We start from the raw sequence: 19,626 nt of genomic DNA on the forward strand, positions 1-19,626 counted from the left end.
TGAAGAATTCCAGAAATAAATAATTTGTAAGTTTTAATTTGCATGCAGTTCTGAATAGTGTGATAAAACCTCCCACCATCCCTCTCTGTCTCACACCCAGGATATGAATCATCCCTTTGTCCAGCATATCCACACTGTCTATACTACCCACCCAGTAGGGACTTACTAGTCATCTCAGGGACTTATTAGTCATCTCAGTTATCAGATTGACTGTGGTAGCATAGCAGAGCTTGTGTTCCCCAAAGTGCAAGAGCAGCGATGCTGGCAATTTGGATATGCCAAAGAGAAGACATAAAATGCTTCCTTTAAGTGAAAAGGTGAAAGTTCTTGACTTAATAAGGAAAGGGGGGAAAAAAATCATATGCCGAGGTTGTTAAAATCTATAGTAAGAAAGAATCCTTTATCTGTGAAATTGTGAAGAAGGAAAAAGAAATTTTTGCTGGTTTTGCTGTCACACCTCAGACTGCAAACGTTGCAGCCACAGAGTGTGATAAGTGCTTAGTTAAAATGGAAAAGAAATTAAATCTGTAGATGGAAGACGTGAACAGAAACGTGTTTCTATCAACTGCGATCAGGTTTGGTACTATCTGAGGTTTCAAGCATCCACTGGGGGTCTTAGAATGTATCCCTTGTGGATAAGGGGAGATTACTATACTGTTTTGGTTACTAGAGTTATATAGCAAATTTCAAAATCAGATAGTGTGAATTCTCCATCTTCATTCCTTTTCAGTATTCTTTTAGCTATTCTAGTTTTTTGCCTTTTTATATGTTTTAGGAATAGTTTGTCAATATCTACAAAAAGCCTACTGGGATTTTCATTGGAGTTGTTCTGAATCTATAGATCAATTTGGGAAGAATTGGCATCTCAACAAGATTGAATCTTCCAATTCATGATCATTGTGTATCTCTCCATTTATTTAGTTTTACTTATTTCTTTCCTCAGTATTGTACAGATTTCAGGATATAAATGCTACACATATTTTGTTAGATTTATATATAAGCATTTAATTTTGCAGTGTGCTATTGTGGTGACATTTTTAAAAATTTGGTTTATTTTTCGTCTTTCATCACCATTGCAAGTTTCACTTAATCATTATCAGTTAATTTTCTCATGTTGTATTTTAATCTGGCCAAATACCAAATAGTGTCTGGCAAAAGAGAGTAAGTAGCCTCTAGCATTTTCAATTGTAGTTTCTAAGAGGTAAAAGGATGAACGATTTTTATTATTTAGACTCAGTTACTGGTCAGCAGCTGCTTAGTAAGACTGTCATGTCAGTCTGCTCTCTTTATCAGTAATAATGTGATAATGTAAAACACAAACCTTTCTGAAGGGGTTTGGACTCTCAGGAAAGGGCAAACACATAACCTTCCTTTTCCTTCTTCTGTAGGTGTTGCAGCATCCCTGGAAGTGTCAGAGAGCCCTGGGAGTATCCAGGTGGCCCGGGGTCAGACAGCAGTCCTGCCTTGCACTTTCACTACCAGTGCTGCCCTCATTAACCTCAATGTCATTTGGATGGTCATTCCTCTCTCCAATGCTAACCAACCTGAACAGGTACATCTCTTCCATACTGTGCTACCTCTAAAATATTAATCTTTTCAGAAGAGGTGGGTGGGGAAGCATCCTGAATATATGTTTGATTTCTAGAATAAGGTAGCATTTTCAGTGTGCCTGTCTAAATCCTACCCTTCTATGTTATTCATCAACTATCAGAAGAGGCTATCTATCCTCTTTTTAAGAGACTGTTTTTTTTTCTAATTAACAAATGTTAAGGGAGATCCTTCTGAGAGTTTTATGTAGGGACCTGGAATTTTACCAGAAACATTGCTGACAGGAAATTACCGAGACAGAAAAAGCAAAGTATATTTTGACAGGAAAGGTCTGGCATTAACACAAGTGGATGAGAGCAGACTTTTTGAAGTTCAGAATAACAGTAAAGAAGTAACATTAGATAGTAGTGCTTGATTTATTTAATTTCACAAGTATTTAAAAATAAACATAACTAGGCATACTAGCTAAATAATCTCATGTAAATTAGAGTGTGTACATGAATGAATGTACCTGAAAAGGGGAGCTACTCCCCAATAAGTCGTACCAATTACAGGAAGAAGACCCATAATTTGTAATACCCACTGCAGATATAATGCTCAGAAAATTAATGAATCGTGATAATGCTACACCTTTATTTATAAAGATAATTTTTTTTTGTATAAAGCTTTTCTGCTTCAATAAACATGTTACTACCTAAAAATATCTGATAATCTAAATTTTCTGATATGAAATTCAATAGAAGCTGCTTTGGTTTCTTCAAACCATGGAATTTTTGTAGTTAGACTGAGCCTTTGAGATCATTTTGTTCAATCTCATCATTTTAGGAGTCGATGGAGTCAAATAGGTAAAGAAAGAACTTGACTACAGTTACTCAAAAATTTGCAGGTAGAGCTGGAATAGAACCAAGTCCCTCATAACTCAGTCCAAAGGGCTTTTTGCTGCACCATTCTGAGTTCTCTCCCATGAATAGTTAACTGTGATAATAGAAATCAATGTACAAACAGCAGTCACGGACTTGTAACTCTTTTCCCTTTTTATGACATTTATTTATATTCAGTCTATAACTATGATCTATCATTTCTGTGACCTACTAAGTATGATAATGGCAAAGATAATATTATTTTATCTTTTTGTTTTGTAATTAATCTTTTGAACTGGTGAAAATATTTATGGGCGAATATATAGGGTAGCATTAAAGACATTTTCTGTACTCTTATGAGTTAGGTAAGGAGAAAAATGCTACTCTGATTTGGTATGTGAGAATTTAGAACCCCAAGACACCTATGACAGGAGCTATAATAAAAAGTTGGTGACAACTCTCAGATTAGAAATAAAATTTTCCAGTATTCAGTGAGGCAATGTTTGGTACCGTCTATCTGATAGTTATTGTTATGCGTGTAGGCGGGGATACTGTAGCCAGTTTATCTATTTTGCTTTCTTTTGCAGGTCATTCTCTATCAAGGTGGACAGATGTTTGATGGTGCCCCCCGGTTCCATGGTAGGGTAGGATTTACAGGCACCATGCCAGCCACGAATGTCTCTATCTTCATTAATAACACGCAGCTATCAGATACAGGCACCTACCAGTGTTTGGTCAACAACCTTCCAGACAGAGGGGGCAGGAACATTGGGGTCACTGGTCTCACAGTGTTAGGTGAGTGACAAAAGTTCCAGGCACCATGGCTTTACTTATGAACCTACCTTCAAGCATATCTACTTTTGCCCTTGCACACTCTCAGTCTGCTTATATTTTTTCCCTGTCTGCATTCTCTCAGTTCTATCTCTATTCTGCTTCTCCATGCTTCTTACACATAGTCTTCCCACTCTTTTTTTCATTTCAGGTGGTCTCTAAAACTTCTTAAATGACTTTTTCTGAAGGTGGAGAAAGGTGGTATAAAATGCCATCGAAATTGACTTCTCACTTTTCTTACGCTTCTGCAGGATAGAACGTACTGTTGGGAGCAAACTAAAGCAGGAATTATTTGTTTTGAGTATGAAGCAGAAGTTTCAGCATGAGTGACAGTAGCACTATTACTTCACATCGATGTGACACTGGGGAGGATCACCACTGTTCTCGGCTTGCCCCTGTTGTCCTGGCATGATTTTAATAGTACCTCCTTTTACTCTCAGAAGTATCCTTGTTTGAGCAGTAAACGATATTATCACCTCAATACCGAGACCAAATAGATTTAGAGCCTTTTGCCAGGTTACACAGACAATGAACAGCAACAAAGTTCAGATGAGAATTGAAGTCTCCTTATTCACACTGTCACTCTTTCCATTATTCCATGCTGTTAGATTATCTCATACTAAATTATATCCATGCTAAACATGCTTTACTTCTCAATTCACCTGTCTCTAAAATAAAACACTGCCTTCTAAATGAATACTTGTTGTAGACATGGCTAAATTCAGTTCATTTGGGGAGATGGAGGAAGGACTTAGAGAAGGCTGATGATCTTGATTCTCCTTCATCCTGCTCAGGTCTCAGAATCTACCCCATAGTGCTCGTAAAACTCTCCCCTCTTTTCTTTTCCTTCTATTGTTGAATCACTTGAGGATACAGATACTTGGGATTCTTGCCATATTCCCTCTTCGAGCAAGAATATGTAACGCTTGGTGACTTTTTCTCCCAGTCTTCAAATGAAATTAGAAAACTAAGGACCAGGTTGGGGATTTCTATTCCCAAAACCTTATTCATTGTAATATATTAAAAATTGTATAGATTTTAAAACACTCTGAGTACTGAGTACAGGGTTCTAATGGAATTAAATATTATTATGATGCTTATACCTGTAAGTAAGATAACTGGCTTCCCAGATTACAAAAGCTATTATTATTTTTAAGGGAACAGAAAAGTGCCTTCATTTTATAGTTAAGGCTGCCCACAAAGAATTATTCTGGGTTTCCCTTTATAGCATCACAGTGGCAATGCCAAAGACAGTAAATTGAAGAGACTCGTTTACCCCATCACAGCAGTTAGGATTCTCTGACATTTTTACTTTTCTTACCTATAACCTCTCATTGTTTCCTCTTCCTCCACCCATTCTCCAGACTTCTCTGTACATTCTGCATTCATTTTCCATTCATTCATTTATACATCCATTCATTCATTCATTTTCGAAAGGGTGAACACAATTATTGAAAAGTCCTCAGCATTAGAGATACATCATCATTTGAACTTACACTCTACTGTGTGCATTCCCCAATATGAGACTTCAAGCCATGGGCTTAGTTTATATTTTTATTTGCTTGCTTTTTATTGTAAATCAGCACTTTCTTCCATTAGTAGTCTTTTTTGGTAGTTTTTTTGGTAATCTTTGTGACCTTATATGTCTTAATGATTGTAAAATCATTGCATATCAATTTCCTTCTTACTTGAACCTTACTCTTACTTTCCCCACCATAAAGCAGAATTTGGTATGAAGTGGGTCAGTCTGGTTTTTGTTTATGAAGTGAGAAAGAACCTTGTTAAGGTGTTCATAGCCAGAGAACAGCTGGCAGGGTGAATGTTGCTATTTTTTGAAATCTTCTCTAATAGTGGACTCTTTCAACGGTGTTTCTAAAGGCAACATGTTGATTTGAAGGATCTTAAGAATTCTTCTTTAAAAGCAGAGTGAAATCAAAACCATAAGATACCTTGAAAATATAATCCAAGGGTGTAGCTCCTTCTTACATGTTTGCTCACTCCCAATTGAAGTTGCATGTCTTGCACCTGTGTCCAAGCCCTGTGAACGAGTACAGGACCGTCCTCTAGCTTTCACCATGAGGTTGTCTCTTTAGCCATGAGGCTGTCTTCCAAAAACAATGTTATCTGAGGTGTACTGAATGTTGATGTCTCCTCCTTCATCACTTGGCTCACTGTAAATGTGTACTTTATTGCTTACTCTTCCTATTATAGTTCCCCCCTCTGCCCCACACTGCCAAATCCAAGGATCCCAGGATATTGGCAGCGATGTCATCCTGCTCTGTAGCTCAGAGGAAGGCATTCCTCGACCAACTTACCTTTGGGAGAAGTTAGACAATACCCTCAAACTACCTCCAACAGCCACTCAGGGTATGTATAGTGCTGCTTTACCCATTTTGTTAGTTATCATGGAAAATTCTGATTCTAAGATTCACAAAGTTATTAACTTAAAGAGATTTTGAAAAAATAACTCTCTGTAGTTGTAACTGCTAAAAAAAACCTTTCTGGATTATTTTGTGTTTTTAACTTTGAGGTGATAATGATGAACATACTGGTAATATTGATTTGATCATCACATACTGTACACAAATATTGATAGTCAGCCCTGTATCCCATAAGTATGCATAATCAAAAAAAAAAAAACTTTAAGGCGAATAAAACATTTTCTTTCTCTTCTCTCTGTTGCCTTTATAAAATGTATCTCATCCATTGGTATGGAAATTCTATTCCATTAGAATGCGATGTAAAATAGCTAAGCGGTGGCTTCTTGAGTTAACTCTAAGACAATTCTTGACATTTATGTCTGAGAATCTACTTCCTACTTGAGGCACAACTGCCTGTTTTAGTATAAGAAACACCAACATAGTCATGAGAGTGTTAATCCTCTTGTTTTCACCCTGAGGTCTAATTAGAGAAGGAAGATAGGAAAAAGAACAGGAAAGGATCCCGGAGATCCAGGAGATCTAGGAAATTACATCAGACAGGTAAAGATGGAGGGGGCACGAGTGTCACAGATGGTTTTTTTCTTGCAAATCCATCTATTTAAATTTGATTTTAAAGGAAACACCCTTGAAAAATTGAGAAAATTTTATTAAATAAAATAAGGAAAAATTATATATACAGATAGAATTATATATAAAAAATCTTCTGTTTGAAGAAAATTAAATTTAACAACCTTGAATGTTGTATCATCTCTAAAATAGAAAGTGTTTTTTTGCAGCATTCTCAGAGTGAATTTACAAATCTTAATTTACATATAAAGAGTTAACAGTTAATAGAGAGGCCCCAAATAACCTTAATTATGTCTAATATGTTTGAATCATATTGATGGTACAAGCCTGTCAGGGGACAGGAAAGTCCTAAGTTGTAAAGTGAAGTTAGACATATTAAAGAACCAGGGCCACAGCCTCTAAAGAGCCTGGGAGACTCCTTTTAGAATCCCAGCAGTAATAGTAATGGGTCTTCCCATCATCTTTTAATCTCGCCCCAAATTCGTTATTTAGAAAAACTTCTTTCAACATAATAACTTTTGGGTTTCCTTAATAATGACTACTGTAATGCTATTGTTTTCTACTGATTTTCATTGCTTAATATTTCTGCTACACTGTAGGTTAAATACTTTTTTTTGTGGACTGATTTGCTAATCTCACCATTGTAAGTGGCATGCTTAAAATAGCTCTTGTCTTGAAATACTGAAAACTGTATTCAAATTCCAGACTTTCCAGTAACTATTTCTGTAACAGTTCACCTCAATGGGCCTGTGTTGCTTTTCTGTAAAAGAAGGGTGTTGACAATATTGTATTAAAGGTCCTCTGTAGCAGGAATAAGATTCCATGATTTATATTTACAATGTTTCTGTGGAATACTGAATGGAGTTTGGAATTCTGAATGAATAAGTGATAGTGTTTGATAGAATTTGGATGTGTTGTCCCTGCCAAAACTCATACAGAAATCTGATCCCCAATATGATAGTGTTAGAATCTGTTTGAGTCATAGGGGCGGATCCCTCATGAATGGATTAATGCTCTCTGTAGGTCGGGTAATTAATAAGTGAAATCTCACTCTGTTAGTTCCTGTGAGAGCTGGTTGTTTAATAGACCCTGGCACCTCCCCTCTTTCTCTCTCTTGCTTCCTCTCTCCATGTGATCTGCTTGTACCCGCCGGCTGCCTGCTACTTTCCACCATGAGCAGAAGCAGCCAGATGCAGCTGTCCCAGAATCGTAAGCCAAATAAACCTCCGTTCCTTATAAATTACCCAGTCTCAGGTATTTGTTATAGCAACACAAATGGACTAATAGAGTGGTTTTTTGTATGTAGACTGAGAAATACCTGAAAAAGAACCTTCTATACCTCTTTATTTCTGGATGGAGTACAAAGATATTTCAGAAAGTTCATGGAAAAATAGAATTAAAAGATAAATGAATCTTTCCATGAACGTTTTGAAGACTCCTCATATACATACATATATATATATATAAATAAAATTATTCTCTAACACTTAAAAGAATATATTGTAATTTATGTTGTTTCCTATTATTGGATATTTAAGTTTCTTTGGAATTGTAACTTCAATTTTAACTCAATATATTTAATTTAACTTAATTAATTTATTTTTGGTGGCTGGTTGGTATGGCCAGTGTATTTTAAGAGATGGTTTTACAGGTTCTATAAATGGTAACAGGTTTTAATTTTTTTTTTTTTAATATTTGGTCTATACTTTTTTTTTTACCCAATGTAATCCATTTTGAAATAATATTTTTTTTGTATAGACGTCACCAGAGTATAATTTGCAGTTACATAGTCTAACATATGCCCTCATTGTGCATTAAAATCACCTAGAGGAGTTTTTAAAATGTCCATTTCCATGCCCCTCCTCCAGACATTCTGATTTAATTTGTCTGGGGTAGAGGCCAGCATTTATATTTTTTTTAAAAAGTATTTCTAATGTGCAGCTAGGGTTGAGAATCAATGGGATAATGTATTAATACACCAAGAAGGATCATGTTAAGCCATGGAGGGTGATTCCCTTCTAGAATAATCCCCGTTGTCCAAATTGTGCAGCCTCTTGGCAACCAAGGATTGAGGTAAGTATAGTCGCTCCTCACAGTGGTTCAGTAAAGCTTGAACTCTGCAAGAAAAGCTGAGTGTTATAATTAGGAAAAAACTTTTTGAGTTAAAGAGGGAGAATAACCCTCATACTTTGAAGAAACACAGAGAACCTTAAAATGGGTTTTTAAAAATTAGTGAAAATAATGGCAATTTATTTTCCATCTTTCCTTTTACCTTGGTAAATATAAAGTATAATATTATACTTGATTTTAGAAAGTTTTTTTGAAAAGATACATTTTTTATTTATATATATATTTTATTGATTTTATATACTCATGGGTCACAGAGCTGACTGTCAGCTCCTGTGCCCAAGGTGTGATGATCAGATCAATACTATCAGCGTGTCCACCCACAAATCGCAGCTACTCCCCGTGTCCCCCCCCAACTTCTCCTCAACACCACATGTCCCCAGCAACCCTAGGTCTGTTCTCTCCCTCTTTATTACTAATAGTTAACAGTTTCTAAAACTAAATTGTACATTTTTCCATCATGCTTTTTAAGAAATCCTCTGTTGTCCTCACCCTTTTGTAATTTAATACGGTGAAGAGAGATGATACTCTCCTGCCTAAGAACTCTGTGCAGAAATCCATCTGGAGATCACAGCTGGAGCAGGAGAGTATTTTAAATACTCTCATGTTCTAAGGGAGAAGGCTGAGGCCCAGAGAGGATACCAGGTGTCCCCAAAGTCTGCAGACAGAAAGAACTGCCATTCTTTTGCCATGCTTGGAAGACGCAGGATTCTTGATTATCCTTCTTGAACTGCCACTGCTGCTTTCCATCCCAGTGAGAGCATTTGCATAATCTTCTAATGGGGAGCAGAAAAGTTTTCACCCATTTAACTTGCTGAATAAATGGTTACTTATATCTGCTTCAAGACGTTATTCTGGCCGAAGACAAGTTTTTTCCCCTACGTTTTTGCCCTCTGACCTAAAGAAGCAAGTCCCATGTGATGTTCAGCACTCCTTTAAAAAATCGAACGCTAGCAATTATCAGAACTATATTCATTTGTTCCTACATTAATTTATTCTTTAAATATATATGTGTTTGTGTATGTATGTGTGAACAACCCTTATTCTGTGCAACTACTTCAAGGTAGACTCTTGAAGGAGATGGAGAAATACAAATATAAAAAGACATATCTCTATCCTAGAGCTCATTTTATAATGGAGGAGACAGATATAAGGAGATAATAATAATACTGCATGCTTAATGCTATAAAAACATATATAGTGCTATGAAATTTAAAAGATAGGAATATTAATTCTCCATGAGCAGTTCAGGAAGAACTTTGTAGGGAAAGAGATTCCTGAGCAGAAAAGGATCTTAAGCAATGAATAGAATTTCACCAGGTGAAAGGAAGTGTTATAAATAGAGGAAACCATGCATGTAAAATCTTGCAAGTGTAAAAGCTTGGCATTTTTTAAGCGAGAGGATCTATGAAGCTGACATAAAGGTTTACGGGGGGTTTGGCCAGAGAGGAGCTTGGTAAGGTCCAGCCTAGATTGTGAAAGGCATTATATAACATGCAAGGAGTTTGGTTGTTATCTTCGAGACTGTGGGTATTTACTGATGTTTATAAAGCATGCGAAGATAGCCAGGTGTGCATTTTAGAATCAGCATCAGCAATCAGGAGGAAAGATTGGCAGTCAGACTGTAAATGGATCTGATGATAAAAGGCTTCAATAATTGCTCCATCAAGAATGAAGAGTTCCTGAACTAAGCCCCTAGTGATGGGGATGGGGAAGAGACAGGTGGAAGTGTAGGATTCAAGAGAGACTGAGGGCAAAGGTCAGGAAGATATGGGGCTTGATTAGATGTTGGGATTCAGAGGAGAGTCAGTTACTGAATGAACAGTGGCCACATTAACTCAGAGAAGGACTTCTTAGGGGGTTTGCTTGAGAAAAGTAGTGAGTAAGTTAGTGGTCCCCTGGGACCTCTACATGGGGATTGAAGTAATGATAATGGTAACGTTTTTTGTGCACTAAGTGCCATTCTCCTTTGAGAATTAAAGCTTAACAATCAACATAGTGACATATTTATTCAGAAGAATCTACTGATGTCAACTTAAAAGCAAGAGCAGAGTCGACATTTCTGGAAACCTGGACAGAAGTGTGTAGAAGAGAAGCAGTCAAGATCTAATCAGTTAGTCTTGCTTTTAGCTGTTGCCATGTTATAAGTGTGTGTTCATTGCCTTGTCTGTTGCTAATGGTGAATCATTCTTGCAAATAAATATTAATGTTTATATACATAGTGTATTTTATACAAATGCCATGAGTGGTATTTCAAGAAATAACAAGTTTTGGAAGGAAAATAAGTCCTTAACTTGGTAACTTTGCTGTGTGATCCTATGTAATGTTTTTACAAAAATTTACTTTTAAAATTTAATTGAAACGTATTGATTGTACATATTTATGATGCACAGAATTATATTTCAATACTATGTAATATTGTTAATACCAGGGGCTGTGAACATTATTCAGATATTTCTCAGTAATGTTCGTTGGTATGTTTCATTGTTTGACTTTGCTGCAGACTTCAGTTCTTTGTGAATACTTTAATGGCAGAAATGCAAAGAGAAGATAGGAATGTTGCTGTGGAATGTACTAGCATGAAATCAGAAATGAACTGGCAAAAGCAATATCTATTTCAATGGCAAAACCAAAATCAGGCAAGCAGACAAAATATTTTCATCACTGAATAAAGGAAATGAGCTAATAATATGAGGCAGCATGTATCCTAACATCCATCTGGAAGGTGCTTTTGGACATTCTCTTAATGGGGACAGATTCTTCCTCTGTCTCTTCTCCATGTCCATCGTAACTCAACCAACATCAACACAAAAATGAAATAAAATTTTCTATGTCTAGAAAATTTGGTGTGAAACAGAGGTCAAGGTTATTGGATAGTCTAATGTTGTATAGTGTTTTAAATTCTGTTTAAGAGTGATGGAGTTTAAATAGTATAGTATAGTATTTGTGGTTATCTTTAAGTCTTTAAATAGGTTTTTATTGGCACTTAATTTGTATGTTTCCTTTTTTACAATTTTTTTATTATCAAATATTTGTTTTAGGTGGAGATCATTTTTACATATTATTGAAATATAAAATTTTGTCAGAACATATTGGTTCAAATAACAATAAACCATGCATTTATTATTATCTTTTTTTACAGAATCCTTGTGAAAATTTTATATAATAAATGATTCACTGTTTATTGTTATAGTCACTCATTTTTAAAATATGTAAATCATGTGAAAAATACAGAATTAATTATGATTTAGGAATTCTCTTCAAATCCTGAAGATTAATATCTATTGGGAATTTGCAGGCACTAGACATTTTCCAAATTTCTTGACTGATTTAGAAAAATATACAAATTTCCCAAGAAATGCCGGGAAGGAATTCCCACAGGGAAACGTTACCAGGGACTGTACTAAGTTCCTTACATGCATTACCTCATTTAGTCTTCACAGTCACCTGCAATGTGTAGGTACTTTGGTAGCTCCATATTGCAGATGAGGAAGCTGAAATATAGCTGATAAAGAACAGGTAACACACTCAAGACCACATAACTAGTAGGAGGTAGAGTAGATTCAAACCCAGGCTGTCTGGCTCTGGAAATGTGCTGTTAGCCAACACACCACCTACTATGTAGCAAGAGGTGGGTTTCTGGAACTAAAGAGAAGGAATGGAACTGAAAATATATGCTTAAATTTGTTTCTCTCTAATTCTGAAGGGCAGTCTAGGCCAGGTGCATAGCTTGTGTGGGATACAAGGTTGCTGTGAACTAAATCAGGAGTGTGGTTTGATCTCCTTTGAACTTTCCAAATTATGTAGTCCCACACAACAATTAAACTTTCCCTATTCTTTAAAAGAAAGAAGATCAAAGGAACATTTATTCTTCAACTTCATTTCAGTAAATTACTTCTCTGCTGGAGCAGGCCAAGTGAAGCCCTGCTAGTTTCAGGAAGGGCTATGTAATGTCCTTTGTGGCTGCAAACAGTCTGGTGTTTGATAAAAAGTTTCTCCCATCTGCACTCTTGCCTTGTCTACATAAACAGCTCTGTTTTTTTTAGGTTAATTCTCTATCAATATGTTTTTCTCATTCCCTGATTACATTCTGAGTTGGCTCTACCATGGTATGTTAACACCATTTAATAATACATTCTAGAAAGTAATAATACTTTCTAATAGCAACATGCTAGTGTCTGTATCTATAGATACAAAGAGAACAACAGTGACTTCATCTTTTAAAAATAACTTTTTAAAGCAATAATCTTTAGTTTACCTCTTTCTATATGCCAGAATGCTGCTTAGAGCAGCTGTTTAAAATTTCCCAAATTGTCTCTTATAGAAATGTCAACAAAATTAGTGGTTTGATGTGAGCTGATAAAATTCCTAGAATTTCAGGGCTTAGAGAAAAAAACAAAAACAAAAACAGCAACATGGTATGTAGAATTGTGGGGTTCATTGCCCAGAGATGATTTTCTTTCGTGATGACAGGAGAACATGTGTTGAAGAGGGAGTTAGGCAGCTGGCTTAGTTTGTACTATAATACTAACAGCATCGGAACATTGCATGATTAGGAAATAATCCTGTAGATGCACCCTATAGAATAATGTGATTTTAAATGCCTTACTGGAAAGCCAAGTGTATGTATGGTGAATTATAAGCTTTGAATTTGGGCAGACCTAATTTTATAGACTGCTGCGGCTCATGTGCTCTGTGATCTTGGACAAATTACATAGCTTCTCTGAACTTTCTCATCTTTGAAAAGTAAGGACTATAGAGCCTAAGCTTGTTAAGAAGACTAAAGAGGCATATTTAAAGCTCTCAGTAGGTATAAGCAGTATACAACAGACACTAAAGAGAAGGCAGCTCTTTTATGCATTTGTTGATCCTCTTTATTTATTGAGCACCTTTCTGCTTGCGGGGTAACCTCTGAGGATGATGATACAGTGATGAACAAGACAGTACCTTAATGAGACAAGCAGGCAAGCAATTACACTAAACGTGGTAAGTGCCAGTGGGGCTAGAGAATACAGAGTGCTGGAGGAGCTTGTAGGAAGGACATCTAATAAGGGCTGGAAAATCACACAGAGCACAGGGAAAGAGAAAGCAATTGCCTTGAGACTGGCCCAAATAACTGAGCGAATTCACTGAAAGCCTCCCTGACCCCACACACATCGATAGCCCTCAAGAGTGTTTTGTTTTTGTTTTGCTAATTTCTCATTCTTTTCACCAAATCCTTACTTGATTATTATTTTTTGTGACAGACCAGGTTCAAGGAACGGTCACCATCCGGAACATCAGCACTCTGTCTTCAGGTTTGTACCAGTGCGTTGCTTCTAATGCCATTGGAACCAGCACCTGTCTTTTGGATCTCCAGGTTACTTCACGTAAGTATATGAAATTCTGATGTCAACTCTGGGTCTGAAACTCTTAAGATCTTTGTTAAATCAGTAAACGAAGGGTTCTGCTTAATTGTTTTGAGGTTATCTGAAGATTAAATAGAAATATTTTTGGTTTTAACCATTATTGGAAATGCTTTGTAAATGTTTTAGTATACTTTTCAGCCTCAGCAGTATGGTAATCTTTATGATAAAATATCTGTTTTCAGGATCATTAGAATGAAACCAATTCTTATTGTATAATGCGATAGACATAAAAATTTGTAATGATTTATGGCTATGGCAAGACCTTCTTGAGTTTTTTCCTAATTCTTTATATCTGCTTAATTGTTGGGTGTCTAGGTTATAAATATGCAGTGTAGAAAATCTCTCTTTAGTTGAGAATTCTAGTTGCAAAAGGGAGTGATCTGGCTGGGATGAGATAATAAGGCATCCTGCTGATTGCCAGGGTTCATTTGGGGCAGATCAGACAAGTTAGATAGGTGCCATCTGTTTCCTGCTGTGCTTTAGGTGTTGCTCTCCTAGAGCTGTTCGAGTTGTCTAATTGTTCATTTATTCAATAGATGTCGAGCCCCTACTATAGGTTAGTCCTAGCCACTGGGGCTATAGACAGTTAATTGACGTTTAACTTTATATGGATGCAATACTTTAGCAGTTTTGTACATTTTAAGCAGATTATTTAGTAAACTTAATTTTTAATACAGTTTCATGGGTATATGTTATCTCTTTCTCTCTCTTTTTTCTTTAAATATATCTTAAATATATTTTGCAGCTCAGCCCAGGAGCATTGGACTAATAGCTGGAACCATTGGCACTGGTGCAGTTATTATCATTTTTTGCATTGCACTAATTTTAGGGGCATTCTTTTACTGGAAAAACAAAAATAAAGAGGAGGAGGAAGAAGAAATTCCTAATGAAATAAGGTTTGTATGTCAGATCACTTGTCTTACATAGCCAATGTGTATTTTATTCATTCTGGCAGTTAAGATTTCTTTGCTCATCTAGTAACTCCTATGGCCAAGACAGCTAAAGTGGCCGAATATGTTCTTATATGTTATGTCACTTTTCCTTGTAGTACTACTTAGCTTTACTGACTGGGCCATGAAAGGGGGACAGATCCAGTGTGTGCCTAACTAGGAGGAGGCAAGCAGCTTCCCGGCTCCTCCATACCTGCAGGGCAGGTGGGGTTAGATGGCTGCCACAATAGAAAAGTCAGTTTAAAACATGTGTTTCACACTGGCATTTATAATAGATGAGGGCATAGATCAAGAAGGAACACCTTAAGCGCATACCAGTTCCTGTACACAGATAGGCCACAGCTCTATGGCCTGGTGTGAAAGACAGTCAAGGCAAAAGAGTATGAACGTTTTAAGAAAATAGTGCCAAAATGATCTTTACAGAAAAGAGACTCAGCATATTGTGGAGATTTGAGGGTTCAGGCTTAGTCTCAGATTTCAGCCTGGCATATCCTTGTTGAAAATGCTTCAATGACTCGTCTCCTTAGCATGACAGACACAGCCTTTCAGGACCTGCCCTCACCTGCTTATCTTACTCACCACTTCCCAGTTCACTCTGGGTTCCGTCTCTTCTGCATTTCCTGTGCTTCAGGGCCTTTATTCCAACCTCTGCTGTCTTCCTGCTCCTCCCCCTTTCGTCCATTCTCTTCACTAAACTCCTTCGTCTGATTCAGGACTACTCCAGACCTCACCTCCTCATATAACTTGTCTTCAGCCCTGTGCTTCCCAGGTGTAGGACCCGTGTCTTTTTTTTTTTTTTTTTTAACTAGAAATGTCTAGTAGAATATACTTAATAAATGTAAAATAGTTAACATTGTAATTAAATTAATGACTTCTCTTAACCTCTTGTAGTTCTTAAGGGTTTGGGCTGTATACAGGGATAGATTCCATCCTAGCATAAGATTACTGAGGAAAACCTTTCATCCGCACATCACAGTGATTTCTCAGACACAGAAGAGCAATAGAATCAGGCCAATTCTAATCACTTGTTGAAGTTCTTCACACCCATATATTGGTTTCCTAGCTATTTTGTGGCAACTAGCTCAGTGGATTTCTTCATGGACTATTTTCCTATTTACAGTAAAGAAAAAAATAAATATTATGTAAATACATATATTTCCATTATATTGGAAGAGACATTCTTTGAGAGATTTGATATTTCCATTTTTCACTCTTGGAGACTAAGAAGCTCGGGAGAGATTTTCTTAACCATTGTCTCTGAGGGAAAGGGTGCCAGAGCCCTGGCTCTCTTTGCAAAAACGAGAAAAGCAAAAACGCTTTTGAGAGCAAAAAACGCTGTGTTTGCTTTCACCATACAGTGGTCTCACCAGAGGATTTGTGTGTCAAACATATTAGCCTTAACATTAAAAGTAAGAAGAGTCCTACGTAGGAGAGTAGGATAAACTTCAAGTAAATCCTAATGACGACTTTATTTTTGTTCCTTTTCAGAGAGGATGATCTTCCACCTAAATGTTCTTTTTCTGCCAAAGCATTTCACACTGAAATATCCTCCTCGGAGAACAACACATTGACCACCTCTTCCAATACTTACAACAGCCGATACTGGAGCAACGATCCAAAAGTTCATAGAAATATGGAGTCATTCAACCACTTCAGTGACCTGCGCCAGTCTTTCTCCCTCCACTCAGGCAATGCCAACATTCCATCCATTTATGCTAACGGGAACCCCCTGGTCTCAGGTCCACATAAGACTGTGGTAGTGACAGCTAATAGAGAGTCATCTCCGCAGGTTGTATCCAGGAGCAATGGCTCAGTCAGCAGGAAGCCTCGGCCTCAGCACATACACTCCTACACTGTCAGCCAAGCAATGCTGGAGCGGATTGGTGCAGTCCCTGTCATGGTGCCTGCTCAGAGTCGGGCTGGGTCCCTGGTATAGGACATGAGGAGATGTTGTGTTCAGAAAAGAATAAATGGAATGCCCCCATACAAGGGGGAGGGTGGGGTGGGCATGTGCTGGGGAAGAAACACTTTCCTTATGATTATATTAGTAAAAAGCACAAAGAAGGCGGCAATGCTGTTACCTGGCCACTAAGATGTGTAAAATGGACTGGAGTGCTCTATCATGAAGACTTGTTTCCCCACCACAGATGTCCTGGGATTCTGTTTAAACAGCTGGATCTTAAAGATGTGCCAAGCTAAGGAAAAAGATATAAGAAAAGAATAGCACTTAAAACCCAAACTGTAGTCCAGATGGGCTTGTACTTTAATTCATGCCTAACGTAATAATTTTTCAAGAGACTGAAGTGCCAGATGGAGTTTAAATATTGAAATTATTTTAAAAAATAGGTTTCTTTAAAAAAATAATGAGCAACCCTGTGGTTATATTCTGCCTGTCCTCATTCCCTCGTTATCTAGAGGGCATAATGGCATAATGATGTAAATGGTTAATATTGGTCCCAACAGGGCTGGCTCTTTTATCATAGAATCAAAACTTTTTACACAAAATTCAGTAAGAAATGGGGGAAAACAAAGGATACTTCTTTGAGAAGCCCCTCCATATTTATTTATTTATCTCTCTCTTCCTGAACCATGAATTTCATATTTGGAATATTGCTATATTGACAGATTCTTGCCTGTCTACATTAATCTAGGATCTGTTACAGATCTATGGCCATAACTGTTCATTATTTCCTGGAAAAAGTATTTTTTTAAAAGAAAACTTGTTATTTTTTTTTTAAATATGTGGGAGGCATCAGGCAGGGAAAGAAATGACTGTTGTTTAACACCTTGTTCAGTGTGTTACCAGCAGGAGGGTTGTCAGCTCATGTCATGAAAGAGCGAGGTTGTGTGGGCAGCACAGAAGCAGGAAGGTGGGTCTCAGGGACTTTAGCCTTGCCGGAAGCCTCTCAGAGCAAGGCTGTCCACGTCTCCATGCTGTCACAGTAGGTCACTCTTAATGAGAACAGCACTTGGTAACTTTTGTGCTGAGGTAGATAACTTTCTCCTTGTTTGACAAGGAGAGGTTACTAGGTTGTTAGAGGACAGGAGTTGTTTTTAGTTTTGTGTTTTTTCAAAATAATTATTTTTACAAAAGTGATGAGACAAAAGGGGTGTCTTCTGATGTGTTCCTGGGAGGGTCGCCCTATAATCTGTGATAGCTCAGGGTTGCAGTTTTGCCCAAATACATTTTACACCACTGTAAAGAGATTTCTTTTGTGATTAATTAGTTGGTTTGGCTGGCCTTGCAGCTCACCAGACTAATTTACAAATTCCCCACTCTATTTTGTGCTATGTAGATCTGGCTGTACTTGTATTGGTGACTATCTCGCCTTAATCACATTTTAAGCGACCCACCAACGATTTCTTCCCAGATTTATTTCATAAATTATTTATGATACTGACCCCATGATTGAATAAGAGCGTCTTTTCTTCCTCCAATGTGTGCTCTCCCTTCCTACTGTGCTTTTTGTCCTCTTTTCCTGCAAGCATAGTCTTCACAGGGAGTGGCTTTCTGACTTTTTTTCAGAGTTATTTGAATGAATAGAAACCAACAGCTGTTGCGTGCACTATTTTTCCAGGAGGGCTATGCTTGGAGCCTAAACATTGCAACCATTTCAGTATTAATGAAAAGCTGAATTTACTTTAGTGTTTACTTATGTTTTCCATTTGTGGTTCTTGACTTTGTAAAAATTTAAATAAATGAATGTCTGTATACTTTTTATAAAGAAAAGTGAAAATACCATGACACAGAAAAGATGATTCTATGAGATGCTGTTTAGAAAGCATTTATCTTGTATTTCTTTATTCTTTCTAATTATCTAAAATTCAATAAAAGTTTATTCATATAAAATAAGTTGTCATTAATTATCATGGTACTGATGAATATATGATTTTTTATTTATTGTTCTCATTAATTTTATAAGCATTTCAATTTTATGAATATTTATAATCATTTTAATGAGTATATAATATTTCCCAAAATTATTTAACCTTTCCCTTGTTAGAAATTCAAGGTGACTCCATTTCTCACACCATATGACTGAAGATGTAATGACCCTCTTCCTACACTGAGCTATTTTCCTATTTCCTACTCTGCAAGTTTGTGAAGACAGGCTACGTCACTGAATCTCCATCATGCCTCGTGGGGCGTTGAGTAGGTAAATGATGATTTCTGACCTGGAATTGCCAAGTCATGAGTGTGATTGTAGCTCCTGGTATATAATGGATCATTCCTTTAACTTGTTGGGATAATTGCCCATTTACATGCAGTTGTGAGAAATAATAAAGATACCATGTTCCCTCCAGCTAATTTCTCTCAGTGGTAACATCTGGCATGACTTTTGTACAGTCTCACAAATTGACGTGGATACAACCTATCAACCTTACGCAGATTTCAGCACTTGCGCATGCGCTCATTTGTGTGTCTCTATGTATTTAGTTATATGCAGTTTTATGACATGTAGATTCATGTGACCGCAGTCAAAATGTAGGATTTCTTGTGCTACCCTCTGACAGTGACAGCCACTTCCCTCCTCCCCACGTCCCTGATCCCTGCCAATCACTAATCTGTTCTTCATCTCGGTGATTCTGTCATTTCACGAATGCTATATAAATGGAATACAGTACGTAACCTTTGAGGACTGGCTTTATTTATTTTTTGATCAGAATAATTTCCTTGTGACCCATCCAAGGTGTTGCATGTGTTTATAATCCATTCCTTTTTATTTCTGAGTAGTATTCCATGGCATGGATGTTTCAGTTTGTTTAACCATATGCCCATGGAAGGATATGAAGGGTATTTGGGTGGTTTCCAGTTTTTGCCTATTATGAATAAAGCTGCTATAAACATTCGTGTATAGGTTTTTGTGTGAGCATAAGTTTTCCTTTCTTGGGG

General features: G+C 36.9%; 1 protein-coding gene across 4 annotated transcripts; it reads left to right on the plus strand.

Moving 5' to 3' along the window:
* Window positions 1-1,390: 1,390 nt before the first annotated feature.
* Window positions 1,391-16,668, plus strand: IGSF11 (immunoglobulin superfamily member 11). Of its 4 annotated transcripts, none has more exons than XM_063113416.1 (6): window positions 1,391-1,552; window positions 2,996-3,203; window positions 5,451-5,606; window positions 13,621-13,743; window positions 14,528-14,678; window positions 16,221-16,668. In XM_063113416.1, the coding sequence occupies exons 1-6, from the start codon at window positions 1,514-1,516 to the stop codon at window positions 16,666-16,668; spliced, it is 1,125 nt and encodes a 374-aa protein (XP_062969486.1). In that variant the 5' UTR covers window positions 1,391-1,513. The 4 variants fall into 4 exon arrangements, with proteins under 4 accessions (XP_062969486.1, XP_062969495.1, XP_062969490.1 ...); XM_063113425.1 differs by having other exon boundaries at window positions 1,397-1,552; window positions 14,612-14,678; XM_063113420.1 differs by having other exon boundaries at window positions 1,397-1,552; window positions 13,621-13,671.
* Window positions 16,669-19,626: the final 2,958 nt, after the last annotated feature.

This window comes from Cynocephalus volans, chromosome 1, assembly GCF_027409185.1.
Source record: "Cynocephalus volans isolate mCynVol1 chromosome 1, mCynVol1.pri, whole genome shotgun sequence".
Classification (NCBI taxonomy): Eukaryota; Metazoa; Chordata; class Mammalia; order Dermoptera; family Cynocephalidae; genus Cynocephalus; species Cynocephalus volans.

Bases quoted from the DNA above. Each gene is read 5' to 3' on its own strand.
- IGSF11 (XM_063113416.1), top strand. From the start codon at position 1,514: ATGGTCATTCCTCTCTCCAATGCTAACCAACCTGAACAG. The intron at 3,204-5,450 runs GTGAGTGACAAA...TTCCTATTATAG, and splicing joins CACTGGTCTCACAGTGTTAG to TTCCCCCCTCTGCCCCACAC. The intron at 14,679-16,220 runs GTTTGTATGTCA...GTTCCTTTTCAG, and splicing joins GAAATTCCTAATGAAATAAG to AGAGGATGATCTTCCACCTA.